The sequence below is a fragment of the Psittacula echo genome (genome assembly GCF_963264785.1).
Source record: "Psittacula echo genome assembly, chromosome: 7".
NCBI classification, from domain to species: Eukaryota; Metazoa; Chordata; class Aves; order Psittaciformes; family Psittacidae; genus Psittacula; species Psittacula echo.
Window position 1 is genome coordinate 2,168,870 of NC_137740.1, and position 21,085 is coordinate 2,189,954.

The 21,085-nt window shown below is 51.0% G+C and overlaps 1 protein-coding gene across 1 annotated transcript in view; it reads right to left on the reverse strand.

The window, feature by feature from the left end:
* SGIP1 (SH3GL interacting endocytic adaptor 1) overlaps nucleotides 1-20,716 on the reverse strand; it is a gene marked incomplete at both ends in the record, with an annotated part of 54,302 nt that extends 33,586 nt beyond the window's left edge. The window contains 4 exons of the mRNA XM_080623232.1: nucleotides 563-626; nucleotides 15,285-15,329; nucleotides 15,756-15,919; nucleotides 20,592-20,716. Coding sequence (XP_080479358.1) covers nucleotides 563-626; nucleotides 15,285-15,329; nucleotides 15,756-15,919; nucleotides 20,592-20,716 — 398 coding nt within the window. The remainder of the gene's footprint in view (nucleotides 1-562; nucleotides 627-15,284; nucleotides 15,330-15,755; nucleotides 15,920-20,591) is intronic.
* Between the last annotated feature and the right edge of the window lie 369 nt (nucleotides 20,717-21,085).

Sequence of the window (21,085 nt, forward strand, 5' to 3'; positions counted from 1 at the left end):
ACATACCCCAAAACACATCAGTGGCAGCCAAGCGCTGGGCTCAGCGCTCCACCAGCAGTTCCATACCCAGATGTGAGGAGATCCCTGCCAGATGTTCTTCCAGGGGGCAAAAGCATCTCCCACATCAAAGCCAAAAGAACCCTGTGCACCACCATCAGCCGGAGTCTGCCCCAACCACAGGGCTCTTCACCACCCGCCTCAATGCCTGTGCGGGCATCCGCTTAAATGGAATTTGCATCTAAAAAGACCTCAGCGGACGGCAGAGCTTGGGCAGGGATTCATCTGCTGAAACCCCCAGAGGAGCCATTTCCTCCTGATCACCGCTGTCACCATCACTTGCAAACCCGTGGAGAGCCGGCTGTGTGGCACAGAGGAAATACCTGATTTGCTGCCCACTGCGTGTACAAGGGGAAACAGCTTAAGTGTATTTGTTACTATGAGACTTGATCCAAGGATGACGAATGCCTGCGGTGCGCTGACTTCCTTCCTGTCCTGGCACCCTGGCATCAGCTTCTCCCCAGTATCATTATGCACTAATGTGGTTTATAGCTCACTGACTTACGTGGAATCGGTATCCTTTTCTTTCTTCCGTATACCGAAGGCCTTCCTTGTACGCTTTTTCAATCCTGTGGATAGAAGGGATGTAAATAAGAATGCGATATTGGTATCACCCTTTACAGAAATCCTCCTAAAGGCTCCTTATTCCTTTGTCAGCTGTAATTTATAACTAAGGTTATAATAGAAAGACCCAAACCCAAGAACCACCAGCAGGACTTTGCAGGTGGTTTCTACAGTTGCTTATGCCTTGTATTTGCTCACTTAACACTCATTAACCTGCTCTCAGCATGCGTGACTACATATTTCACAGCTAATATTTATAAGCTTACTGTCTTACTGATGCACAGTGGGGAAACCTCTTTTTGGTGCAAAACCCACACAGTTTAAACCATGAGGCTGGTTATTCTGCACTGATTCTTGATCTGCACAGTGCTTAAAGTGATGCCTGATACCAGTGATGCTGGAACCAGCTTGGAGCCCATCATTGCCATCACCACACTACATAAAGAATGAATGAATGGAGGAGAGTGGGTTTCTGAGATTTTTCTCCCTCTTCTCCATCCTCAGAGCTACCCAGGAGAGGGATTTTAACGGCTGCTTGCAGCAAGGGCTCCAAGGAAGGGATGTGAAGCATTTTTAGCACATTTCACTTGGCTGGTTTTCACACAGATGATGTTCCAGCTGTGGCTGGAAGCTGCTCTCGTGCTGGACACTGCTGGACACGCTCGTCATGAATCTCTGCCAGCAGCATGACAGCAATTAATGTAGGTCACAGCTTAATTTAGGGATTCTGGTAGCCACAGGAGCCAATATAAACCACAGATCTTGAGTCTAGAACAGCTATTTCTGGCCTCTTTTCCTTCCAGAGCTCCTAGGAGTTGTGCCTTGATCTGGAAGCCACCCAAATGTGCTGTGACGTGGGTCAGACGCTGCTGCAAGGGTGCAGCAGTGCTGTGGGGAGGTAAATGCAGGGCTCACACTGATGCAACGAGCTGGCCTGTGCCAAATGGCCACAGCAAGGGTGCAGGGACCATAGCAGGTCCCTTCCCTGAAACCTCCTGAAAAGCAGAGTCAGGCATCACAAGGCAAAGAGGGACCATTGCTAACCACAGCCCCCAGGGATGGAAGGGAGGAGGAGCAGGGTTGGCAGCATCCGCCCTGCCCTGCTGCCTCCTTGCTGGGTGCCCAACCAGCCCTGCAGGGACTCAGCCCTGGCTGCCTGCACACAGCAAGGAAACAGCTACAGGGCACGTCTGCAGGGAAGATGAACACGCTGCCATCGTGAGTCCTGTTAGATGCACACGTGCCTGCACAGCCCTGCTGCTGCACACCTTCCTCTCCCTGATGTGGTGTGCAACAGCTTTCAAAGGTGAAGGCAAGGGTCAGTGGCACAAACAGGGGTTGCCAGGACTGAGACATAGCTAACAACCAGGACACCGCTGTGCTCCGTTACACCAGAAGCACACAGCTGTACGCGTGCTAAAACCTGCTTCGTTATAAACCACTGACTAGGCTTCGATGAGAAAACCTCAGACTTGAAGCAATGTGTTGAAAGAGCCAAATCTCCTGTAGCTCCCCTGAAATGGGCTCTGGATACCCCAGGAACATGGGAGCACTTGTCCTAGGAGCTGTGTGCCCTCGCAGAGCTCATTTATAGAATCCCAGCCTGGTTTGTGTTGGAAGGAACCTTAAAGCTCATCCAGCTCCAACCCCTGCCACGGGCAGGGACCCCTTCCACTGGAGCAGCTTGCTCCAAGCCCCTGTGTCCAACCTGGCCTTGAGCACTGACAGAGATGGGGCAGCCACAGCTTCTCTGAGCACCCTGGGACAACGACTCAGCACCCTCACAGGGAAGAGCTTCTGCCTAAGAGCTCATCTCAGTCTCCCCTCTGGCAGGTTCAAGCCATTCCCCTTGGTCTGTCCCTGCTTCCTCTTATGATGCTTCTGGGGGACACTGGGTTTCTTTGGTCTGGCTCCTGCTTTGAACCTGCCATTGAATTGAAATTATTCCTTGTTTTCCCAGGAACATCCCACTTTTCTGGGCACTGGCACAAGCAACAAGCACTGCAAACAGGAGCTTACTGCAGCACATCATGGAACACTGGGTTTAAATATTACCAAAACACAGTGGGATGCTCCATGCTTTCAATAGCCCACAGCTGGGTGGTTTTTGGGCCAACACTAGGACCAAACAAGCCAGGGCAGGACCAGGAGATGTCCCCTTGGTGCTGCTAATGGAGCTTTGCGTTGGACAGGACGTTATCCCCCTGTGAAATGGGAAACTAAGAACTTGCTCCTGAAAATCACATGCAGTGCACTTCTCTTCTCTGCCCAAGGCATTACATGGTCAGGGATGAAGGAATCCCTTATGCGATCCTACACAGCCCATCCTCTGGGATCCATATGCCCCCATACGCTGAACCCCATGGGCTCATCCTGCAACCTTGCATGGACTCTGTTTTTACTACGTAGCGCTGCTCAGCATTCCTTGTGTTTCTTTCAAGACTCAAGCGAGTTATTAATAACCAAGGAAGGTTTCCATTCATCTCACCCCCTGGAATAACTTCATCCTCCAAACCCAAAGTAGAACAGGGAAGGCCGAAACCCCCAGAAATGAGTTGTTGTTTAGTCTTACGTGAAGCAGCACCCGATTTGGCTATGTCTTGTAACAAAGCCGTCTGCTCAGTTACACAACAGGCCCGCCATCTGCTTTAAATGGGAGATGACTGAGCAAACATGGGCAAAGTGGCTGGCCCTTCCACGGTACAACAGCTTCACATGCTGCAATTGGTCCTCATCAAGCCAAACGCCTTCAAGTGCTCTTACTCAAAGCCTCAGAGTAGCCACAAGCCAAAGCTGAACTAATCATCGTGTGCCAGGGCTCTCATTTCAAACACCAGTGGCTCTCCAAATCTGGGAGCATTATTCATCTTTTATTTACTATTACTCTTTCTTTCCATGGTATACCTAATAATTGGCATCTGAGAAACAGGAATCAGTATTTAACACTATGAAGCTCTCTGTATCTTACTCTTAAGAGCTACCAGCACCTTTTTTTCCTACACCAAAGACTTTACACCTATAGAAATAACCCCAGTGTCCCAAACCCAGTCCCTTGCCCTCCATTCCCAGGCAGTGGGAGCAGCTGCTGCTGCTTCTGGACCTCCAAATACTGAAGCAGGTCCCTAAAGGAAGGGCTATCCACTGAGCAGGATGGGCCTCATAAAGCCAGCACACCTCTCAAACAGGAGAGAATATCTTTGCCTTAAACGCTCTTTTGTGATGACTAAAGGAAAAAGAAATGATTGAAATTAGTTCTACTTAGTCTGTGCATGAAGATAAACGTTATCTATTGCCATGCCAGAGGCTCAAGACCAAAGTAGCAGCAGGGAGGGTGGAGAATAAGGAAGAAGGTGGAGAAATAGGGGAGGAAATAAGAAATAATCACTATTAGCTTTGTGTTTTCTTTGTTTTGATGTGTGGAATTGTTCTGCACGCAACTTGGAGCTGGATTTGAGCATCCTGCTTCCCCAGCGCACACAAACCTGTGTCTTACTGAATATGCTGAGTCCAAAGACCTGGAAACCTGCTGCCGTTTCATGGCCAAAAGGTCTTTGTATTTGCGTTTGGCTTGCTTTGCTAACGAAATAATAATCCTCCCTTTGCTCGGTAAGACAAAGCAAAGGCAAGACAGAACCACTGAAAACCTGAGTCATAGCCACAGGAAAAAGTCAAAGGGTAAATTAAAGCCCCAAATAAATAACCCAAAGAACAGTGTCTCGAATGCTCTCTGCAAGTCAGCCCAGAAGCTTCCCCTGCTTTGACATAGCACCTTGGGCCCAGCTGCTGCACCAACAACATTTTACATGAAAATGAGCAGGTTTGGGCCATTGCAAACCCAGGGATTCTCAACTACTTCACCCTCAGCAGCAGAAGAGTCAAGCCTCAGGGGCCACACTGCTTCAGTCCACGTTATTTTTGTCCTTTCCCCACTTTATATGATCAATATCATGATGATATAGTTTACATCACGATAACATTTTAAATGCTTTACCTAACCCAATCTTTGCATTACAGCTCATTACCAGCCTCTCAGCTGGCTTAATAACACAGTGAGGAACCGAGCCCTCCGCGCACTGCCTTGGTACAGTCATTAATACTTTAACCCCCTTCATTTACAAGTCTAATTGCTCCACAGAAGAGAGGATGGACCATCAGCAAGCAGCAGTCGGGCAGCAATGGCACCACTTCTGTTGGCAGCCCGAAGGGGCTCATTCTGCAGCAACCTGGTCCTGCAGACCATGGATGAATCCTTCAGGAGATAAGGTTGTCTGCTGCTGTGGTGTCACGGCAGGCACCAGGCTCCAGCCACAAACCCATCACCAATAGAAGTCAACACAGGCAATAAATAGCATGCTGATGTCATTTATTGCCACTGTTACTGGGTTTCCTTCCCAGTACAAAATGGTTGCATCTCAACTACTCCAGTCTTAGTAAAAAATCACTTTTTAACTAGCAGCACTTGTATTTATCACTGACTTAACATTCCACCCCAGTACACCAATAGTTTCCAGTGCAAACTGGCACTAAACTATTACCTTTAGCTTTGCCATGGATGGGCTAACAAAGCTGTCTTTGGTAATGAGCTTGCCAGGTGTTAAAGGGCCTTTCTTCACCCTGTTGGGCTTCCAGGGTACTGAAAACAATATAATCTAGATAGCAAAGTCCCACACATGGGTTTTACGCTCTTCCACTTGCTTCCAGCAGTTCCTACCTATTAGAAAATGACAAAGACAAGGAAAAAGGGATGGTGGCCTCACCACCGCATCTATCACTCTCTGCCAGAGCTGAACATGGTTGGGGTCTTGCCTGTTGCTTTCAGGAAAGGAAATACTCGAAAAGAAAAGTGAACAACAACAGTTGTGGGCTTCTTTTTGAAAGACACATAAATTAATGCTGAGAAGTTTGCTCCTTATCAGAGATTTCAGTTGGAAGACACTGAAGGACTAAAAAAATCCTTCACTTTGAGTGATCCCAGAGCAGACCCACAGCTCATGGGAGAGTGATGGGGGCAGCCAGAAGGCTGGAGGAGATGGTGGTGGGCACCTGTAAGAGCTTCAGGTATTCAGCACAGCCCCAAAACCTTGTCAGGAGCAGCTGCATTGGGATCCAAACTTAACCTCGGGAATGGAAACGTGGTGATGAAGGGATACCCACTCCAGTGGGCAGAGGTGATAAAAAAGATCCTGTGCCTGATTCAGAAATGCAGTCACATTTTCAACCGTGAGGGTAACTGAGTCTCTGAACGGGCTGTGGTGAACTGCCTGAGGAGGTTTTGAATTAACATTCAGCACCTTCCTAAAATTACAACTCTTATTCCAGCCACTAAATGCGAAGAAGAACTCGGAGGAAGTCCTGTGGCCACCACCATGCGTCCTGCTTGTCCTGCAGCAGCAGCCCCCATACTGGCTCTGCTCCAAGCATCCATCCCCATGTACCAGGAGCAGTTTGGGCTCCTAGGACCTTCACATCTTTCCCATTCCCTTAGGTCTGCACCTTTCTCCCTTTGCCAACCACCCAAATACTCCTTGCAGCAGAGTCAGGAATTCAAAGGGCTGAGCATGTAAGGACTGCTGAACATCAGGATGCGAATCGCTGCTCGCAGGTTATTCACCAACCTCAGAAAAGAAGCTGCAGGAATACCTTGCTGCCTGCTGACCCCAGGGATGGTTAATGTCAACTTTCAGAGCCCCCAGGTGTGTGACAAGCAGGGACGTGGGACACAGACTTCTCCACCGATCCTGTCAGTGAATTCAATCTGGGTACAGTTGTGGCTTTCATTCCTGCCTGGCACACACACAAGAATACCAGATGCATTTCTAAAGGTTGCTGTGCTATGTAAGAAGTTGCCCAGGACAGGCTCTCCCTCCCCGATGACGCTCAGGCTTCTATTTTTAGGAGGTTTCAGGTTTTTGGTGTATCAGGAAAGGAAAACGATGGTGCTCCCAGATGCCTCCCTTGGCACCAAGCTGCAGGAGGCCATTGGGCTTGTTCAGGGGAAACCCACACATATAACATCACCCATGCTGGTATTTCCTTCTCACTCCCCCAAAGAAAAGCTCACTGCAAACCTCTCCTTCTCTTTGCAAGGCTTTGCCATCACCTCTGTTCCTCAGCCAACAGCAGCTCCCATCTCACAGCCCCGTTTTCAAAGGCATCTCCTCAAACCCCATTGCTCCACGGACACCACAGGTTCCCAGCAACTCCTTTGACAATCTTCCATGAAGAACACACCAATTTTCCTGCTGTGCTCTTAATGCAGAGCACAAGGACTTACTAAACCCCACCAAAACCCTTCCCACTAAGAAAGAGCCTTCCATCCACCCATGACTTATTGACCAAGGCAACTCTACTGCAACCAACATCCACGAGCTCCCATTCCCGATTTCCCAAGTGAAAAGAACAGCCAGGTTGGCAGGAGATGCTTCCTTGGGGATAAGGGACAAATCCAGGAGAGTTGCCAGGGAAAAGCATCATTTGCTCTCAGTTTGGTCATCCCATAAAATATAATTGGCAATATTCACATTTGCATATGATAAGGATTTAAACCCAAAATAAAGCCTGACGAGACACTTCTTCCCAGTTCCTCTCCCCATCCTGTTCCTCCCACAGTCTGCTGTCAAACCATTATCCTGATTTTAAAGCAGTGATTAACTGTGGCAATAGTGTAACTAAAAATAAGAGCAGGAGACCTGACCCGAAGAAAAGCTTCATTTCCACGCAGTGTTTGACTAAACTGATGGAGCTTCTTCCACCCATCTGTCTCCCTGCAGAGGAACCGTGCGATGGGAAGGAGCTTGAGATCCCCATGGGAAAGGAACCAGGTAACCATGAAGCATAAATAACCTTATAATAAATAACTTGGACAATATAAATGACCTTATTATTAATAACTTACACAGGCTTCTTTTGCATCTTCTGCACTACCATCAAAACCAAGCCAAACCCCTGCAAAACTCTAAACAAGGGGAAATGGGTTTAAACTTAGACGGGAAGTTCAGGTCATGGATTAGGCAGAAGCTCTTCCCTGTGAGGGTGCTGAGGCACGGGGTGCCCAGAGAAGCTGTGGCTGCCCCATCTAGGCTGATGTCTGAGACACGAGATGCTCTTAAATCTGATGCTGTCTGTAACAAGAGCAGGGCACAGGATCCAGCCTGACCTGCACCCACTGGGTGGTAAGCGTGATGCTGGGTGATGTTTTAAGAGAAGCACTAAACCACCAGATGCCCACTCACCTGCACACATGGATTGAAGAGCCTGACACCCATTTCTTATTAATTATTAGCTCTAACAACAGGGTCCATCCTTAGTGATTTCTATAGACCCAGCTTTAGAAAACCAGCATATTTGTGTGGCTGTATGAAATCCTGCAGGCACCCAAACTGCGGGCTGCAACGGTGTTGATTATAGAATCCCAGCCTGGTTTGAGTTGGAAGGGACCTTAAAGCTCCTCCAGCTCCAACCCCTGCCACGGGCAGGGACACCTTCCACTGGAGCAGCTTGCTCCAAGCCCCTGTGTCCAACCTGGCCTTGAACACTGCCAGGGATGGGGCAGCCACAGCTTCTCTGGGCACCCTGGGCCAGCGCCTCAGCACCCTCACAGGGAAGAGCTTCTGCCTAAGAGCTCATCTCAGTCTCCCCTCTGGCAGGTTCAAGCCATTCCCCTTGGCCTGTCACTAAGCAATGAGGACAGGCTGTGAAACCTGCCCCCAGCACCACCACAGCTCCTATCCTCCTCAACCAACCCATCCCAACCCCCCTGCGGGATCCCACACATCCCACACACGGTGACATTAATCTCAAGTTGATGTTTTAAATTCCCTGAAACACGTAGGTGGAGACTTGGAGATTTTTATTCCTTAATAACTCCCTCAAAAAAGGGTCATAATTTAAATGAATTTAAACTCAAAGAAAGAAGTGCCAAACTCAAGGGGTGCTTTTCCAAGGCTGGGATGGGTAAGGATCAACTCCCAAATAACACAGGCTGCAAAGTATGATTTTCCCAGTCCTGATACCTTACTGCTTTCAAATAATGTTACCATTGTCAGCACTAATCCAGTGTAAACGGGGACACGGAAGGGAATTTCACCTTCCCACCTCTGCAGTGAAGCCCACTGGTGTGGAGGGGAGGAGATGGGGTTGGTTGGACACGGTATGAAATCAAAACACACTAAAAACTAACCCAAAGGCTAAAGTAAAGAGTTCTGTGAGGCTGTAAGCGCAAAAACCCCTCTTTCATTCACACACATAAAGCAAAAAACCTTCAAAAGCCCCCAGAAACATCAGCCTGAAACTGAACTTCCACCAAAAACAAAGAGCTGAGGCTGTTCAATAGCTGGCAAGGCAAACAGGGCGACACTTGTACTACTGCATGTGAGCATCCCACACCACTGACAAACACCCTGTGTGGCAGCCAGGTGTTTGCCTTTTTCCTACTGAACCTGTAGGAACTCAAATACTGTGTTCTTAAAGTTAGGAAAAGAGGCTATATTGGGCCAGCAAAGGAAAGGGGAAGCCATCACATGTGAGACAGGCAGCATCACACCCCATCGGCTTCTCAAAGGAAGGTAGATTTTCAGTGACAGTCTCCAATTACAGCAGGATTTGAGCATCCAAATAGTTCAAGGTTGTTGCTTTTTGCTTTAGAAAGGAGCTCTGCCCTTCCCTCCCTTCCAATTTTCCCTCTGAAATGCTCCCTCTCAGACCCCAGCCGTGGGTCATGATCGCTGGAGCAAGTGCTGGGCAATCACATTTTATACCACCTACAGCTTCACAGCCTCAGCACAAACACTGAGGGAAGGGGGCTTCCACTCAGAACCATGTTTTCATAGAATCCCAGCCTGGTTTGGGTTGGAAGGGACCTTAAAGCTCATCCAGCTCCAACCCCTGCCATGGGCACGGACCCCTTCCACTGGAGCAGCTTGCTCCAAGCCCCTGTGTCCAACCTGGCCTTGAACACTGCCAGGGATGGGGCAGCCACAGCTTCTCTGGGCACCCTGGGCCAGCGCCTCAGCACCCTCACAGGGAAGAGCTTCTGCCTAAGAGCTCATCTCAGTCTCCCCTCTGGCAGGTTCAAGCCATTCCCCTTGGCCTGTCCCTACAGGCCCTTGTCCAAAGCCCCTCTCCAGGTTTCCTGCAAGTCCCCTCTAGGCATCGGAAGGCTGTTTTCCACCTCTGACTGCTTCAGACCCTGTGATGGAGGTGCAAGAGGAACAGATACCTGATTTAACCTCTAATTTGTTTTCTAAAGTCTCTTTAGAATTTGAATAAGACCTATGAATCATGCAGAAAGTTTCTGCCTTGGCGAAGGAGCCCAAATTGCTGTGCTTGGGCACCAGTTCGAGATGCCCCAGGGCACGCTTTAAACGGAGATTCAATCCAAGGAGGCATTTTGCAGACCTGCATCACATGCAGTTGCGTTTTGCCCTATTTTCTATCTTTTATACCCCCAAAAATCAAACCCTCTTTGGGTTTTGCTTCAGCTTCTACATCTCACTGGTTATTTTCGTTACAAGGCAAACATGAAGCTTTGCTGCCTCGCAGTATTTTGGTTTAAATCTTCAACATCATCATGTTGGCACCACACGGGTTTTAGCTGGCAAGTACCACCAGCCCCGATCCAAAGCGTTTCCCAAACTCACAGGCATTGAGTGGGACCTTTTGGTTCATAGTTGTTAGTTTTGAGCTAGAGTCTTCATCCCTTCCCTCCCTTTGCAGGGAGGGACACGCTGCCAGTGGATTAGAGCTGGAAAAACCCAAACCAGCCCAGCGGGGAGGATTTGAATGCCTGCAAAAAGGGATGCTTCCATTATTTGCTCTTCCATAAACTAGAAGGTGCTACTGCAACCTGCTCAGCTCAACAGACTGGAGGATGAAGACATTTAATATAACTTTTCTTCCTACATGTTCTCACCATAACATCTGCCTCCACCGGAGTGACCAAAGGCAAATCAGAATCAGTCACAGAATCATAGAATGGTTTGTGTTGGAAGGGCCCTTAAAGCTCATCCAGCTCCAACCCCTGCCACGGGCAGGGACACCTTCCACTGGAGCAGCTTGCTCCAAGCCCCTGTGTCCAACCTGGCCTTGAACACTGCCAGGGATGGGGCAGCCACAGCTTCTCTGGGCACCAGCGCCTCAGCACCGTTGTGTTGAACAATCAAACCATCTCCTCTTGCACTCATGAAAGAACAGTTTCCACACCAACACCAAGGCCTGTCAGCTATGCAGCAGGTTCCAGCAGGTCTGTAAAAATCCCCCTTGCATCCCAGAGGACACAGCTGGAGATGCTCCTGCAAGACAAAGCCTCTTTGCAAGCCCAAGCTTGGTCATGGACTACAGCTCAAACAATGCATTGGAAAACACAGGTCCTCGTTTAGTGTTACGGTCCTCATGGATTCTCTGGGATGGTTTTGCCATCCATGCCCAGATTTAGGTTAATTGTATCAAACCTGCTGTTGGCTTTCTCAAATAAACCCCAAACTTTTCTACCAGGTCATTTCCTTGCTGAACGCCACAGCCAACACTGAGCACATTTAAACACATCATTTACTGAAACCGTGCCACCAAACCAGAATAAAGCCATGTTTTTCCCCTAATCAAGAAAAAGCCTTTTTAATGTGCCATTAGATTCCTCTGCTCCCAGCACTACCTGTTCAGCACAATGAAAATGTAAGACCTAGAGACAAACATTGCCAAAAGATGATGCAGGAAAGTTTTGGCCATTTTGGATGTGCCCAGTTATCCATGGAAGTTCCCAGAGGAGCCAGCTTTCAGAAACATGTGCAAAAGAGCCTGGAGAGGTGAATTCCAGAGATATTTCCATTCTGAGAGAGCTTATCTCCGGCAAACATCAGATTTGGGCTCTGAAGGAACACAGGTACTGTCTCCTATGGAAGAAAAAAATGACCTTCTCCCATGTAACCATGGCTGCTCCCATTAGCCGGAGCTCTGTCTTATCTTTCTGAACATCACAGAGCTTCTGGCTTGAGTGATACATTGCAGCAGTGATTTCAAAACTTAACTAGGCTGCATAAAATACCTCCAGTACATTGGAGATGCAACAGATGGATGAAAATAGGAGATAAACTTGTTCCTGTGCACGGATGTTTACCTTAACAACACAGCCAATGTTTTTCTGAGTAGTGCAGAGTTATTTTACAATCAAAGGGAACATCTAATTACCTCTTATATCTACAGACACACATGCAGAGACCTTTACAGCATGTTGTGGGACCTTTCCCACACAGGTCTTAGACCTAGTGCTGACGACACGCAATACAGTTCTGCTTCAGGTTATATGCCCCATCCCTGGCAGTGTTCAAGGCCAGGTTGGACACAGGGGCTTGGAGCAAGCTGCTCTAGTGGAAGGGGTCCCTGCCCGTGGCAGGGGTTGGAGCTGGAGGAGCTTTAAGGTCCCTTCCAACCCAAACCAGGCTGGGATTCTATTCAATGATTCCATTTTTCTCACTTCAAACCTGGGAGGGTTTTAGTCCCCATCCCCAACACCTACTTCCCATCTGTTTAAGGAAAACCAGGCATGGCAAAGCCATCCCTAATGTGAATGGTGAGCAACAGCAATACCTGTGCACACTGCATCCCACCACACGATGGAGGACCATCCACTTCTGGTGGCTGAGACACTATGAGGCACGGGTTCAGCAAGGACCGGTTTCCTGAGACAGCATCCATGCTTAGGTATCATTGCAATTTTTAAGCGTACAGTGAAAAATATGGACCAGGAAAGAGAGGAAAAGAATCTATACTGGGTTGAGAACGAACTAAAACAAATTGCAAAACCTGCATGGTTCCCAAGGAGCCAAATTCTCTCATTTCCAAAGAGAACGATCTAAAACCATCAACCAAGCCAGGCTCATCCCACTGGCCAAGGGTAATGCTGATGGCCGCATGCTCTGCACCCATGGGCAGGCAAAGACTGGCTTATCCCAAGCTCCACCCTCAGCTTCCAGTATTTTGGTGAGACAAGTAATTTGAATCATTATAACACTAAGAAAACCCCTTTAATGTGTTTATACACCCCATATAAAAAGAAAACTGGGGCTGTTCAGCTGGAGAAGAGAAGGCTCCTGAAGGGGAGACCTGAGAGCAGCTCCAGTGCCTAAAGGGGCTGCAGGAAAGCTGGAGAGGGGCTTGGGACAAGGGCCTGTAGGGACAGGCCAAGGGGAATGGCTTGAACCTGCCCGAGGGGAGACTGAGATGAGCTCTTAGGCAGAAGCTCTTCCCTGTGAGGGTGCTGAGGCGCTGGCCCAGGGTGCCCAGAGAAGCTGTGGCTGCCCCATCCCTGGCAGTGTTCAAGGCCAGGTTGGACACAGGGGCTTGGAGCAAGCTGCTCCAGTGGAAGGTGTCCCTGCCTGTGGCAGGGGTTGGAGCTGGATGAGCTTTAAGGTCCCTTCCAACACAAACCAGGCTGGGATTCTATGTTTACTGCAGCGAATCACAGACATTCTGTGCAGGTTTACAAGTTTCAGATGAAATCAAGCTAAGTGCATTCAAAAGCATCCTTATCTTAAAATAAAGACATAAATGAACACCTCATCAAGGTGTCAGTGTTCCAGTTGGACATCGCTCAGAAAAGTCTCACTCTCCCACAAATAGAACCAGTTTCCAACCGGTTAAAAGCTCATCAAAAGCAGTAATTATTTCTTCTCATTTTCTTGCTATCATTCTAGGTTCCTGTACCATTGGATAGCTGGGGAGCAATGTGTTACGCAGCCTCATCAGTTGCAGATAATGGGGAAATTTTGGAAATAATAGGTAAAAGCTACCCAGAACAATTATCTTTCTTAATACCTGGTTCATAAAAGGTGATTCCACGTTCATGATAGACCAATGAACTGGCTGCCCCAGACCTGGCCAACATCCCCAGTGCCTTGGCCATGGTGGCCAAGGCTCCTGCACAGGAGCAACCCATGGGCATTTCCCAAGCAAGGCAGAAATCCTCAAAGGAAAACAAACCACACCAAACCCCCTCCAAAAACACACAAAAACCCCCAAAAGACCCCAAACACCCAACTGTCTTCCCCCCATCCAGCCTCTAAGCTAGCTAAATAACACAAACTGAGAACTGCAGCAGGCCAACTTCAATTTATCCACATGAATTCCTCCACAAACGTAGGCACTTTTGAGAGAAACCATGTTATTAATGATATCTTCTCCAAAATGACCTGTTCCTACATGGCCTGGGTGCCTGGTTCCCAGTCATGTATGTCAGCACGGTGTAATGGGTTCGATGTCATGGCTTAAAATGAAAGTCTCTTTTGATCGTGACTACCATCGGTGTTAAAGGAGACGCTGACATGAGGCATTTCCTCCCATCAAAGAGCAACACCACTCATTTGCTTAATGCCAAGACACAGACAAAATAGCAGGGAACAATTCCTGTGTGCTCACACATGGCCATTACAGCACCCCAATTCCCAAGGTTAGGCAAATAACTCAAGTCAATAAGTCTTGATTACACCCATCTTGATGCCTTCCTAGGTTAATGTGGAGCGGGTGGCAGAGCACGATTTGCAGGGACACACCAGGAGGAAGCCCAATTTCTGCCTGTCATCTCGGGAAGGCCGGGAATGCCGGTTAGCATGCTGGCAGCGCCGCGAGCACCGGGCTGGATGCGGCTCCATGCAGCCCTCCCCAGGCTGGGCCCTGCTGCCTCAGCCAATGGGCCAGGAAATACAAATCCAAGGGGATATTTTGACATCCTTGGGTCTCTCCAATAGATCATTTTTATTTATCAGAAATAAAAGAGAAATATATTCCGTGAAGTATCCATTCTGCTCAAAATACAAATTAAAGTCTTCCTTTCCCTGCATCTGACTCCAGCAGGCATTCAAAAATGAAATAGAATTAAAAAGAGCTTTACATACAGTCGAGACAAATGACATAGGTTAAAATCTCTCTAACGCCCAGAGGCTTTTCCCACACACCATCAGACACAGTCTCACAACACTCTTCTGCTCGGAGCCCGTATTTCCTTCTCATTTCCTTTTTATTCCAATAAGCCACAATCCAACGCGCCCCCCACCAGAGCCTGCACCTTCAAACCAGTGACACAACATGGCAAAAATGACCCCAAGTTCAAATATCCTTGTTTGCTGCTGGAAAGATGCTCCTCCATGCAGTGTAAAGCCACCGAATCCCACCGAGCATCGCCAGGCTTCACAGCCCTGGTCTGTGCGTACAGCTAATGCTTAAATTCACCCTCTGTGCATCACAGCAGGTGGAAAAAGTGGGTTTCCAAGCAGAGGATAAAATAACGCCTAAAGGATCCTAATTCCAACCAACCCATCCAGGTTGGGGCTCATCTCCCTTCCCAGGCTGCTGCCTGGAACTGGCAGCTCTGATGGATAACCGGGTGTTTGCCTACCCCGAGCTGCCTACACAGGGCTGGGGAGGGAACTGCAAATAATCTGATGGGCTTGATATTATATCACCATCCGCCAGCTTGCCGGCAGTGGGCAGGGTGCTTCGGTTCGACTGCGATTAGGGGGAGGGGAGGATTTCATTTTATTACCATTATTATTATCATTATTTTAGGGGGTTTCGATAGGAAAAGGATTCACACGCGCAGGTTCAGCGCATCCTCCTTCCCCCACGGCTTTGAAAACTCCAGTGATCCCGAAAGACATGCTCAGATCATCACCTACCTTCCATCATGGTGGCAGAATTGCATTCCTCAATTTCCAAGGAGCCTGAAAAAATACAGGAGAATACGATCCCAGTTACCAGATGCTGAACGGGAGCCCTTCCACCAAACGCCTCCGATCCCGCTCAGCTGTCGGGATAACGAGGAGGGGAAAAACCCGAGCGCTGAGGCTAAGGGCAGGCCATGGATGCTGCTGTGCCTGTATCACCTCCAGGAGCACCGGAGGATGCTGAGAGAAAGGGAGGACGAGCCGGGCTCCGGCGCAGCCAGTCCCTCCCGCCCCGCACCTCCTCACATGCGCGCTCGCTCCCGACACCCCCCCCGGGAACACACCAACCTATTTCCCATTTTTTCCCCCTTTCCCCCCCTTCCTTTCCACTTTCACCAAAAGCATAACCCCTCTTCGTACCTCGTGACGCACTTCCCCTCCCTCTAATCCTATTGCAGCGGCTGGGGGAGCCAGATTAATTACCAGGCGCTGTCAGATTAGGGAGACGGGCTGGAAACGAGGGGGGAAAGAGATAAATCCAGGCTGGATGGGGCAGCGGAGCTCGCTCCGGGCGCACATCCGCGAGCTCCGGGCCCTGCTCCCGCAGCCATTCAAGAGAGAAACGCATCGGGCTGACGTCACATCGCCTGCAATTAGCCCCGAAAGGATGATGCGGGAGAAATTTCTCCCGGGATTGCTTTCCGACAGCGCCTGGGAAGCGATGCCATGGGAAGAGCGGCCCCAGCGCCGCCGGAGCGGGGAACAAAAGAGGCTGCGGAGGGAGAGGGGGTGCAAAAGCTGAGGCCCGGCTCAGCCTGGGGACCCCCCATTTCCCATCACCAGGGGCAGCAGCAGCCGGTGCCATCCCCCAGGAGATGCCATCAGAGCCTGTCCCAGCCAAGTGACACATCCCCTATTTCTCTGTCAGCCACAGCTTCCAGCTCCCCTCAGCACAGAGCTGAGCCTCAGCCGGCCCCTAATGCAGTGTGGGACCCTCACTGGCTTGGCAAGCATCTCTCAGAGCTGCTTACAAGGGCTGGGGGTGACAGGGAGTTCCAACACAGGGGTTATGTGGGACACCACCAGGATTACCCCAGTAAATAAGTGAGGTACAAATCTGGCCCTGGCAAAACGGGGTTTAAACAGCTCGGAAAGTTCAGACACCCCTGGAGAAGAGAAAGGTCCTTAAGGGGAGACCTTAGAGCAGCCCCAGTGCCTGAAGGGGCTGCAGGAAACCTGGAGAGGGGCTTGGGACAAGGGCCTGTAGGGAAAGGCCAAGGGGAATGGCTTTCACCTGCCCGAGGGGAGACTGAGATGAGCTCTTAGGCAGAAGCTCTTCCCTGTGAGGGTGCTGAGGCGCTGGCCCAGGGTGCCCAGAGAAGCTGTGGCTGCCCCATCCCTGGCAGTGTTCAAGGCCAGGTTGGACACAGGGGCTTGGAGCAAGCTGCTCCAGTGGAAGGGGTCCCTGCCCGTGGCAGGGGTTGGAACTGGATGAGCTGAAACCAGCCTGTTCCAGCATTTGCAAATGCAGCTTTTCTGTGTGACCTTCTGCCTGATGGAAGCTCAGCCTCCACCTCTCACCCTGCATCACCATGTTTAGGACCATTCAAGGCAACCACGCACGTTTCTCAGGACCTCACTCTGCTCACAAGCAGGGAAAGCAAAACCCACATCATTTTCCCATTTAAAGAAAATAAACCTTTTTCCCCCCATTTAAAATCCTACCGTTTTTCTCATTAAAAAAAAAACAAAAACCATCTTTCCCCATTAAAAATACCTGTCTTTCCTCCATTAAAAAGAAAAATAAACCCAAACCAAACAAATCAACTCATTTTCCCCCATTAAACAAATAAATCTCATTTCCCCCCACTAACACACTCCCAAATCTGAGCACCTCCGAGGGTCTGGATGCACCACTGGGGAAACGAGACTCAGTCCCACATCAGAGCCTCCAGCCTTGAGTGTCCCAACCCAAAGTGTCCCCAGTCGCAGCCCTCACCCATCACAGCACTGAGATGCCCCCATGGGCTGGGATTATTTAACAGATGGTGGGTTAATCCCAGCAGGAGCCCCCGTGACCTGTCCCAACTCCCAGCACCTTCTGCACGGGCACAGGGCCGTGGGATGGTGCTGGAGCCTGTGGAAAATCCCTCTGTAATCCCAGGGTGAGCACAATGAGATCAGCATGGCTCCATTGCCTCCCCCACCACCCCCTAGAACAACCCAAGGAGAGAGGCTGGCACAGTGACAGGATGCCCGGGTGATGGCACGCACACACCATGTCCAAATCCCTCTGGACACACCAAATTAACACCTATTCTTATCACAGCTCTGCTGCAGCCATCCCGCATCCCAGTGACGCTGCTTCCCGTGACACTCCTCAGCCAGGTTTATCCTTCTTAACCAAGCAGGAAGAGCTGTAACTTCCCTGCAAACACCTTCCCAAGCTGGGCAATGGGTAAATCAGTTGTTGTCACCAAACTCCTCCATTTCACAGCATCCTCCACACTGTGCCCCATACCCTGCGTCCGCACAGGTGGGGACCCCTGGATCATTGCTAATCCCAGCACGGCTCCAGCTTGCTCAGCTCCGTGGGATGTCTTGACCCTATGAAGTAATTCCTGCCATGTGGCAAGAGCGAAACTCATCTTCCTGAGGGTAAAATTAACCCTGTGCTAACCTGGGGCCCCCAACACCAGAGGGACGTGGAGCTGTTGGAGCGAGTGCAGAGGAGGCCATGGAGATGCTGCGAGGGCTGGAGCAGCTCTGCCCTGGAGCCAGGCTGAGAGAGCTGGGCTGGGGCAGCCTGGAGAAGAGAAGGCTCCTGAAGGGGAGACCTTAGAGCAGCTCCAGTGCCTAAAGGGGCTGCAGGAAAGCTGGAGAGGGGCTTGGGACAAGGGCCTGTAGGGACAGGCCAAGGGGAATGGCTTGAACCTGCCAGAGGGGAGACTGAGATGAGCTCTTAGGCAGAAGCTCTTCCCTGTGAGGGTGCTGAGGCGCTGGCCCAGGGTGCCCAGAGAAGCTGTGGCTGCCCCATCCCTGGCAGTGTTCAAGGCCAGGCTGGACACAGGAGCTTGGAGCAAGCTGCTCCAGTGGAAGGGGTCCCTGCCTGTGGCAGGGGTTGGAGCTGGGTGAGCTTTAAGGTCCCTTCTAACACAAACCAGGCTGGGATTCTATGACACCATGAACCTGCTCCCTGCACTGGCCCTTCTCATAGCCGGGAGGCACAGGGAAAGCCTTGTTACTGGTACCCCAGCAGGGCAGCGTGCCAACGAGCCCATTCATTCCGAGGCAAAAATTGCTACTTGTGGATTTCTATATGATTTCCAACTGCACCGGCTGACACACGGCCATTTCCCAGCTAAAGCACTGGCAATCTCAGGCAGCTCCTGAAGGATACGCGCTCGAAGGCTGCAGCAAACATCAACAGACGAGTTGATGGCATTAACAAAATGAAAGGCAGAAAGTGAGTCACTGAGCACATTACTCACATCCCAGCAGAGTCATGCTTGAGGTACATGTGACAGGCACCCAGAGGAGCCCGGCTCGGCCCTGGCCAGGACAGGGTGCCCGCGGGATGCAGCATGGACAGGGATTTGCTATATAAAGCCCCAATCCCTCATCCGTGCGCAGGATCTGGCCCTGGCAAATCCCGCAGCATTAGCAGCAGTAATGGGCAGCCGGTGCCTTGTTTACATCCACGTCTGTGGCTCCACAGCCCCTTTGCTAAACCATAACTTCACTAAAATAAGCTCATTCTTCATCTGGTGCTGGCGGGAACGCAGTGGAGGAGGCCAGACCCCCAGCAGCCTCGTTACTGATTGCTCCCATCACCACACAGCACTGGGGGTTCCTCCCCATCACTGTAAAATAGACTTTCCAACAGAGTTCAGCTAATTGCCTCTAGAAAATCGGGTTATTCCATGCAGGACACTGGAGGTTTTAAATCCTGGGATGCGGGACTCACTGTGAACATTGATGGTGTTGTTCTGCCATAGGACAGCTGGAGACAAGCCTTGCATAGGCTGCCATCTGGGCTCTGGTAAAGTGACATATTTACAAGATTCGTTGCTCAAAAGGCTTCTCCTGACCAAGGAAGGGGTCTGGGAGATGCAGGGCTCAGCCGGGAGCATCTCACCCAGCTCTCCTGCATGGAGCCAGATCGGCCCATCAGCCACATCCCCAGCACCAAACACCCTTACACAAGCTTCTCAGGAACGCTGCGGACTGTGGAGCTGAACCTAAACATGCTGCACCTTGGGATGCTGCCGGGCTGGACCATAGAATCATAGGACAGTTAGGGTTGGAAAGAACCTTAAGATCACCCCACATCGTGCTTTGCACAGCCATCACATATGCATTGAGTCCCACGGCAGGAGCAGGGCTGGACCAGCCCCAGGAGACCACAGGAATGAGCCCCCAGCTCATCCCTTGACCCTGAGCACAGGAGCCCATCAGCATCCTTCAGGGTGGGAGCAGCAGGGACTAAAGCAGAGGAGCATCTCCCACCTGCATCCCTGCGCATCCCGGGCACAGGGCCCCTTTCAGGCCGCAGCTGCTCCTCGCTCCAGAATACAGCCCGTTACCTTCTGCTCTATTAGTTTCCTGCTCTATTCATCCCTGGTTTTCCCACGCACAAAGAGCCACCGAGCCCTTTCCATCTCACTGAGCTGCTCCGAGGACTGACACAAGGGATGCGGGATGAGCCAGGTCCCTGGGAGAGAGCCCTCTCCCATGGGACATGGCCAGGGTGGAGAGCCGGACGGGTGCCTGCTTTCCCAACAGCGCCAGGGAAAACGTGCTTGTCCTGCGTTTAAAGGGATACTCAGTGCACCGGGCTGTCCTCTGGATTAGAGGGGAGGGCACAACCTCAGCGTGGAAGCAGCTCACTGGGGAAGCACCAGGAGCAGAGCACAGGCACACGCTGCACCCTACCCCTTTCCTGCCCTTCAGCTGCCTCTTGCCTTCACCCACTGGCACATAAGGAAACAGCCTCAGGGAGACACAACCACGCTGGCCCCAAGATGCCTCTGCCAAGTGCTCTGCACCCTGTCAAACACCCCCCAAAGCACTCAGCCCCTGCCCAGAACCAGCCCAGCAGCATCCCACAGGACCCCAAACCTTCCTTGGTGTGAGCAACCCCTATAATCCCAGCCCTATAATCACAACCAGGCTGGAAACAGGCAGTGGTTCCCCTGAAAGCCCCTCATGGGACCAACCACCTCCATCCCCAGGCCTGAGCAGGACGTGGGACACGAAGAGGACCAAGCACCCACGGACCAGCACCAGGAAGCTCACTCAGTGACCCCCAAGACTCACATTATGGCGAGCAGGGCCCCTCCGCCGTGGCAGGGAGGTGCTGGCAGCGCAGAGCCACAACGTGAGCACTCAAGGGGTGATTTACCGCTGCCGGAGCCAGCTCTGCCGTGTTTAGTAACTATCATGTAAGCAGAGGTAATGAGGCTACACCCTGGGGCGTAAGGGCACGATGGGAGCCCCGCGCACACCCTGCTCCCGCCGGGAATCCTGCCCCGGGCCACCGCACGTCGAGCAGCAGCAACCAGAACCCACCTCCGCCGCGCCGGGAGGGCCACCACGGGCAGCACCGCGCCACAATGCACCTTCCTCTGCTCTGCCCTCCTCTTCCTCCTCCGAGCAGCCTCCTCCCAGCGCCAGGAGCTCCTCCTGGCTCCCACCCACAGCCGGGTAATCAGGGTGAGCACCTGCCCCAGCGGCTCAGCTCACACCCAATGGGATGAGGAGCAGCTGGATGCGGTCCAGGGGTGCTCTGAGCTCCAAACCCAGCACCTCTG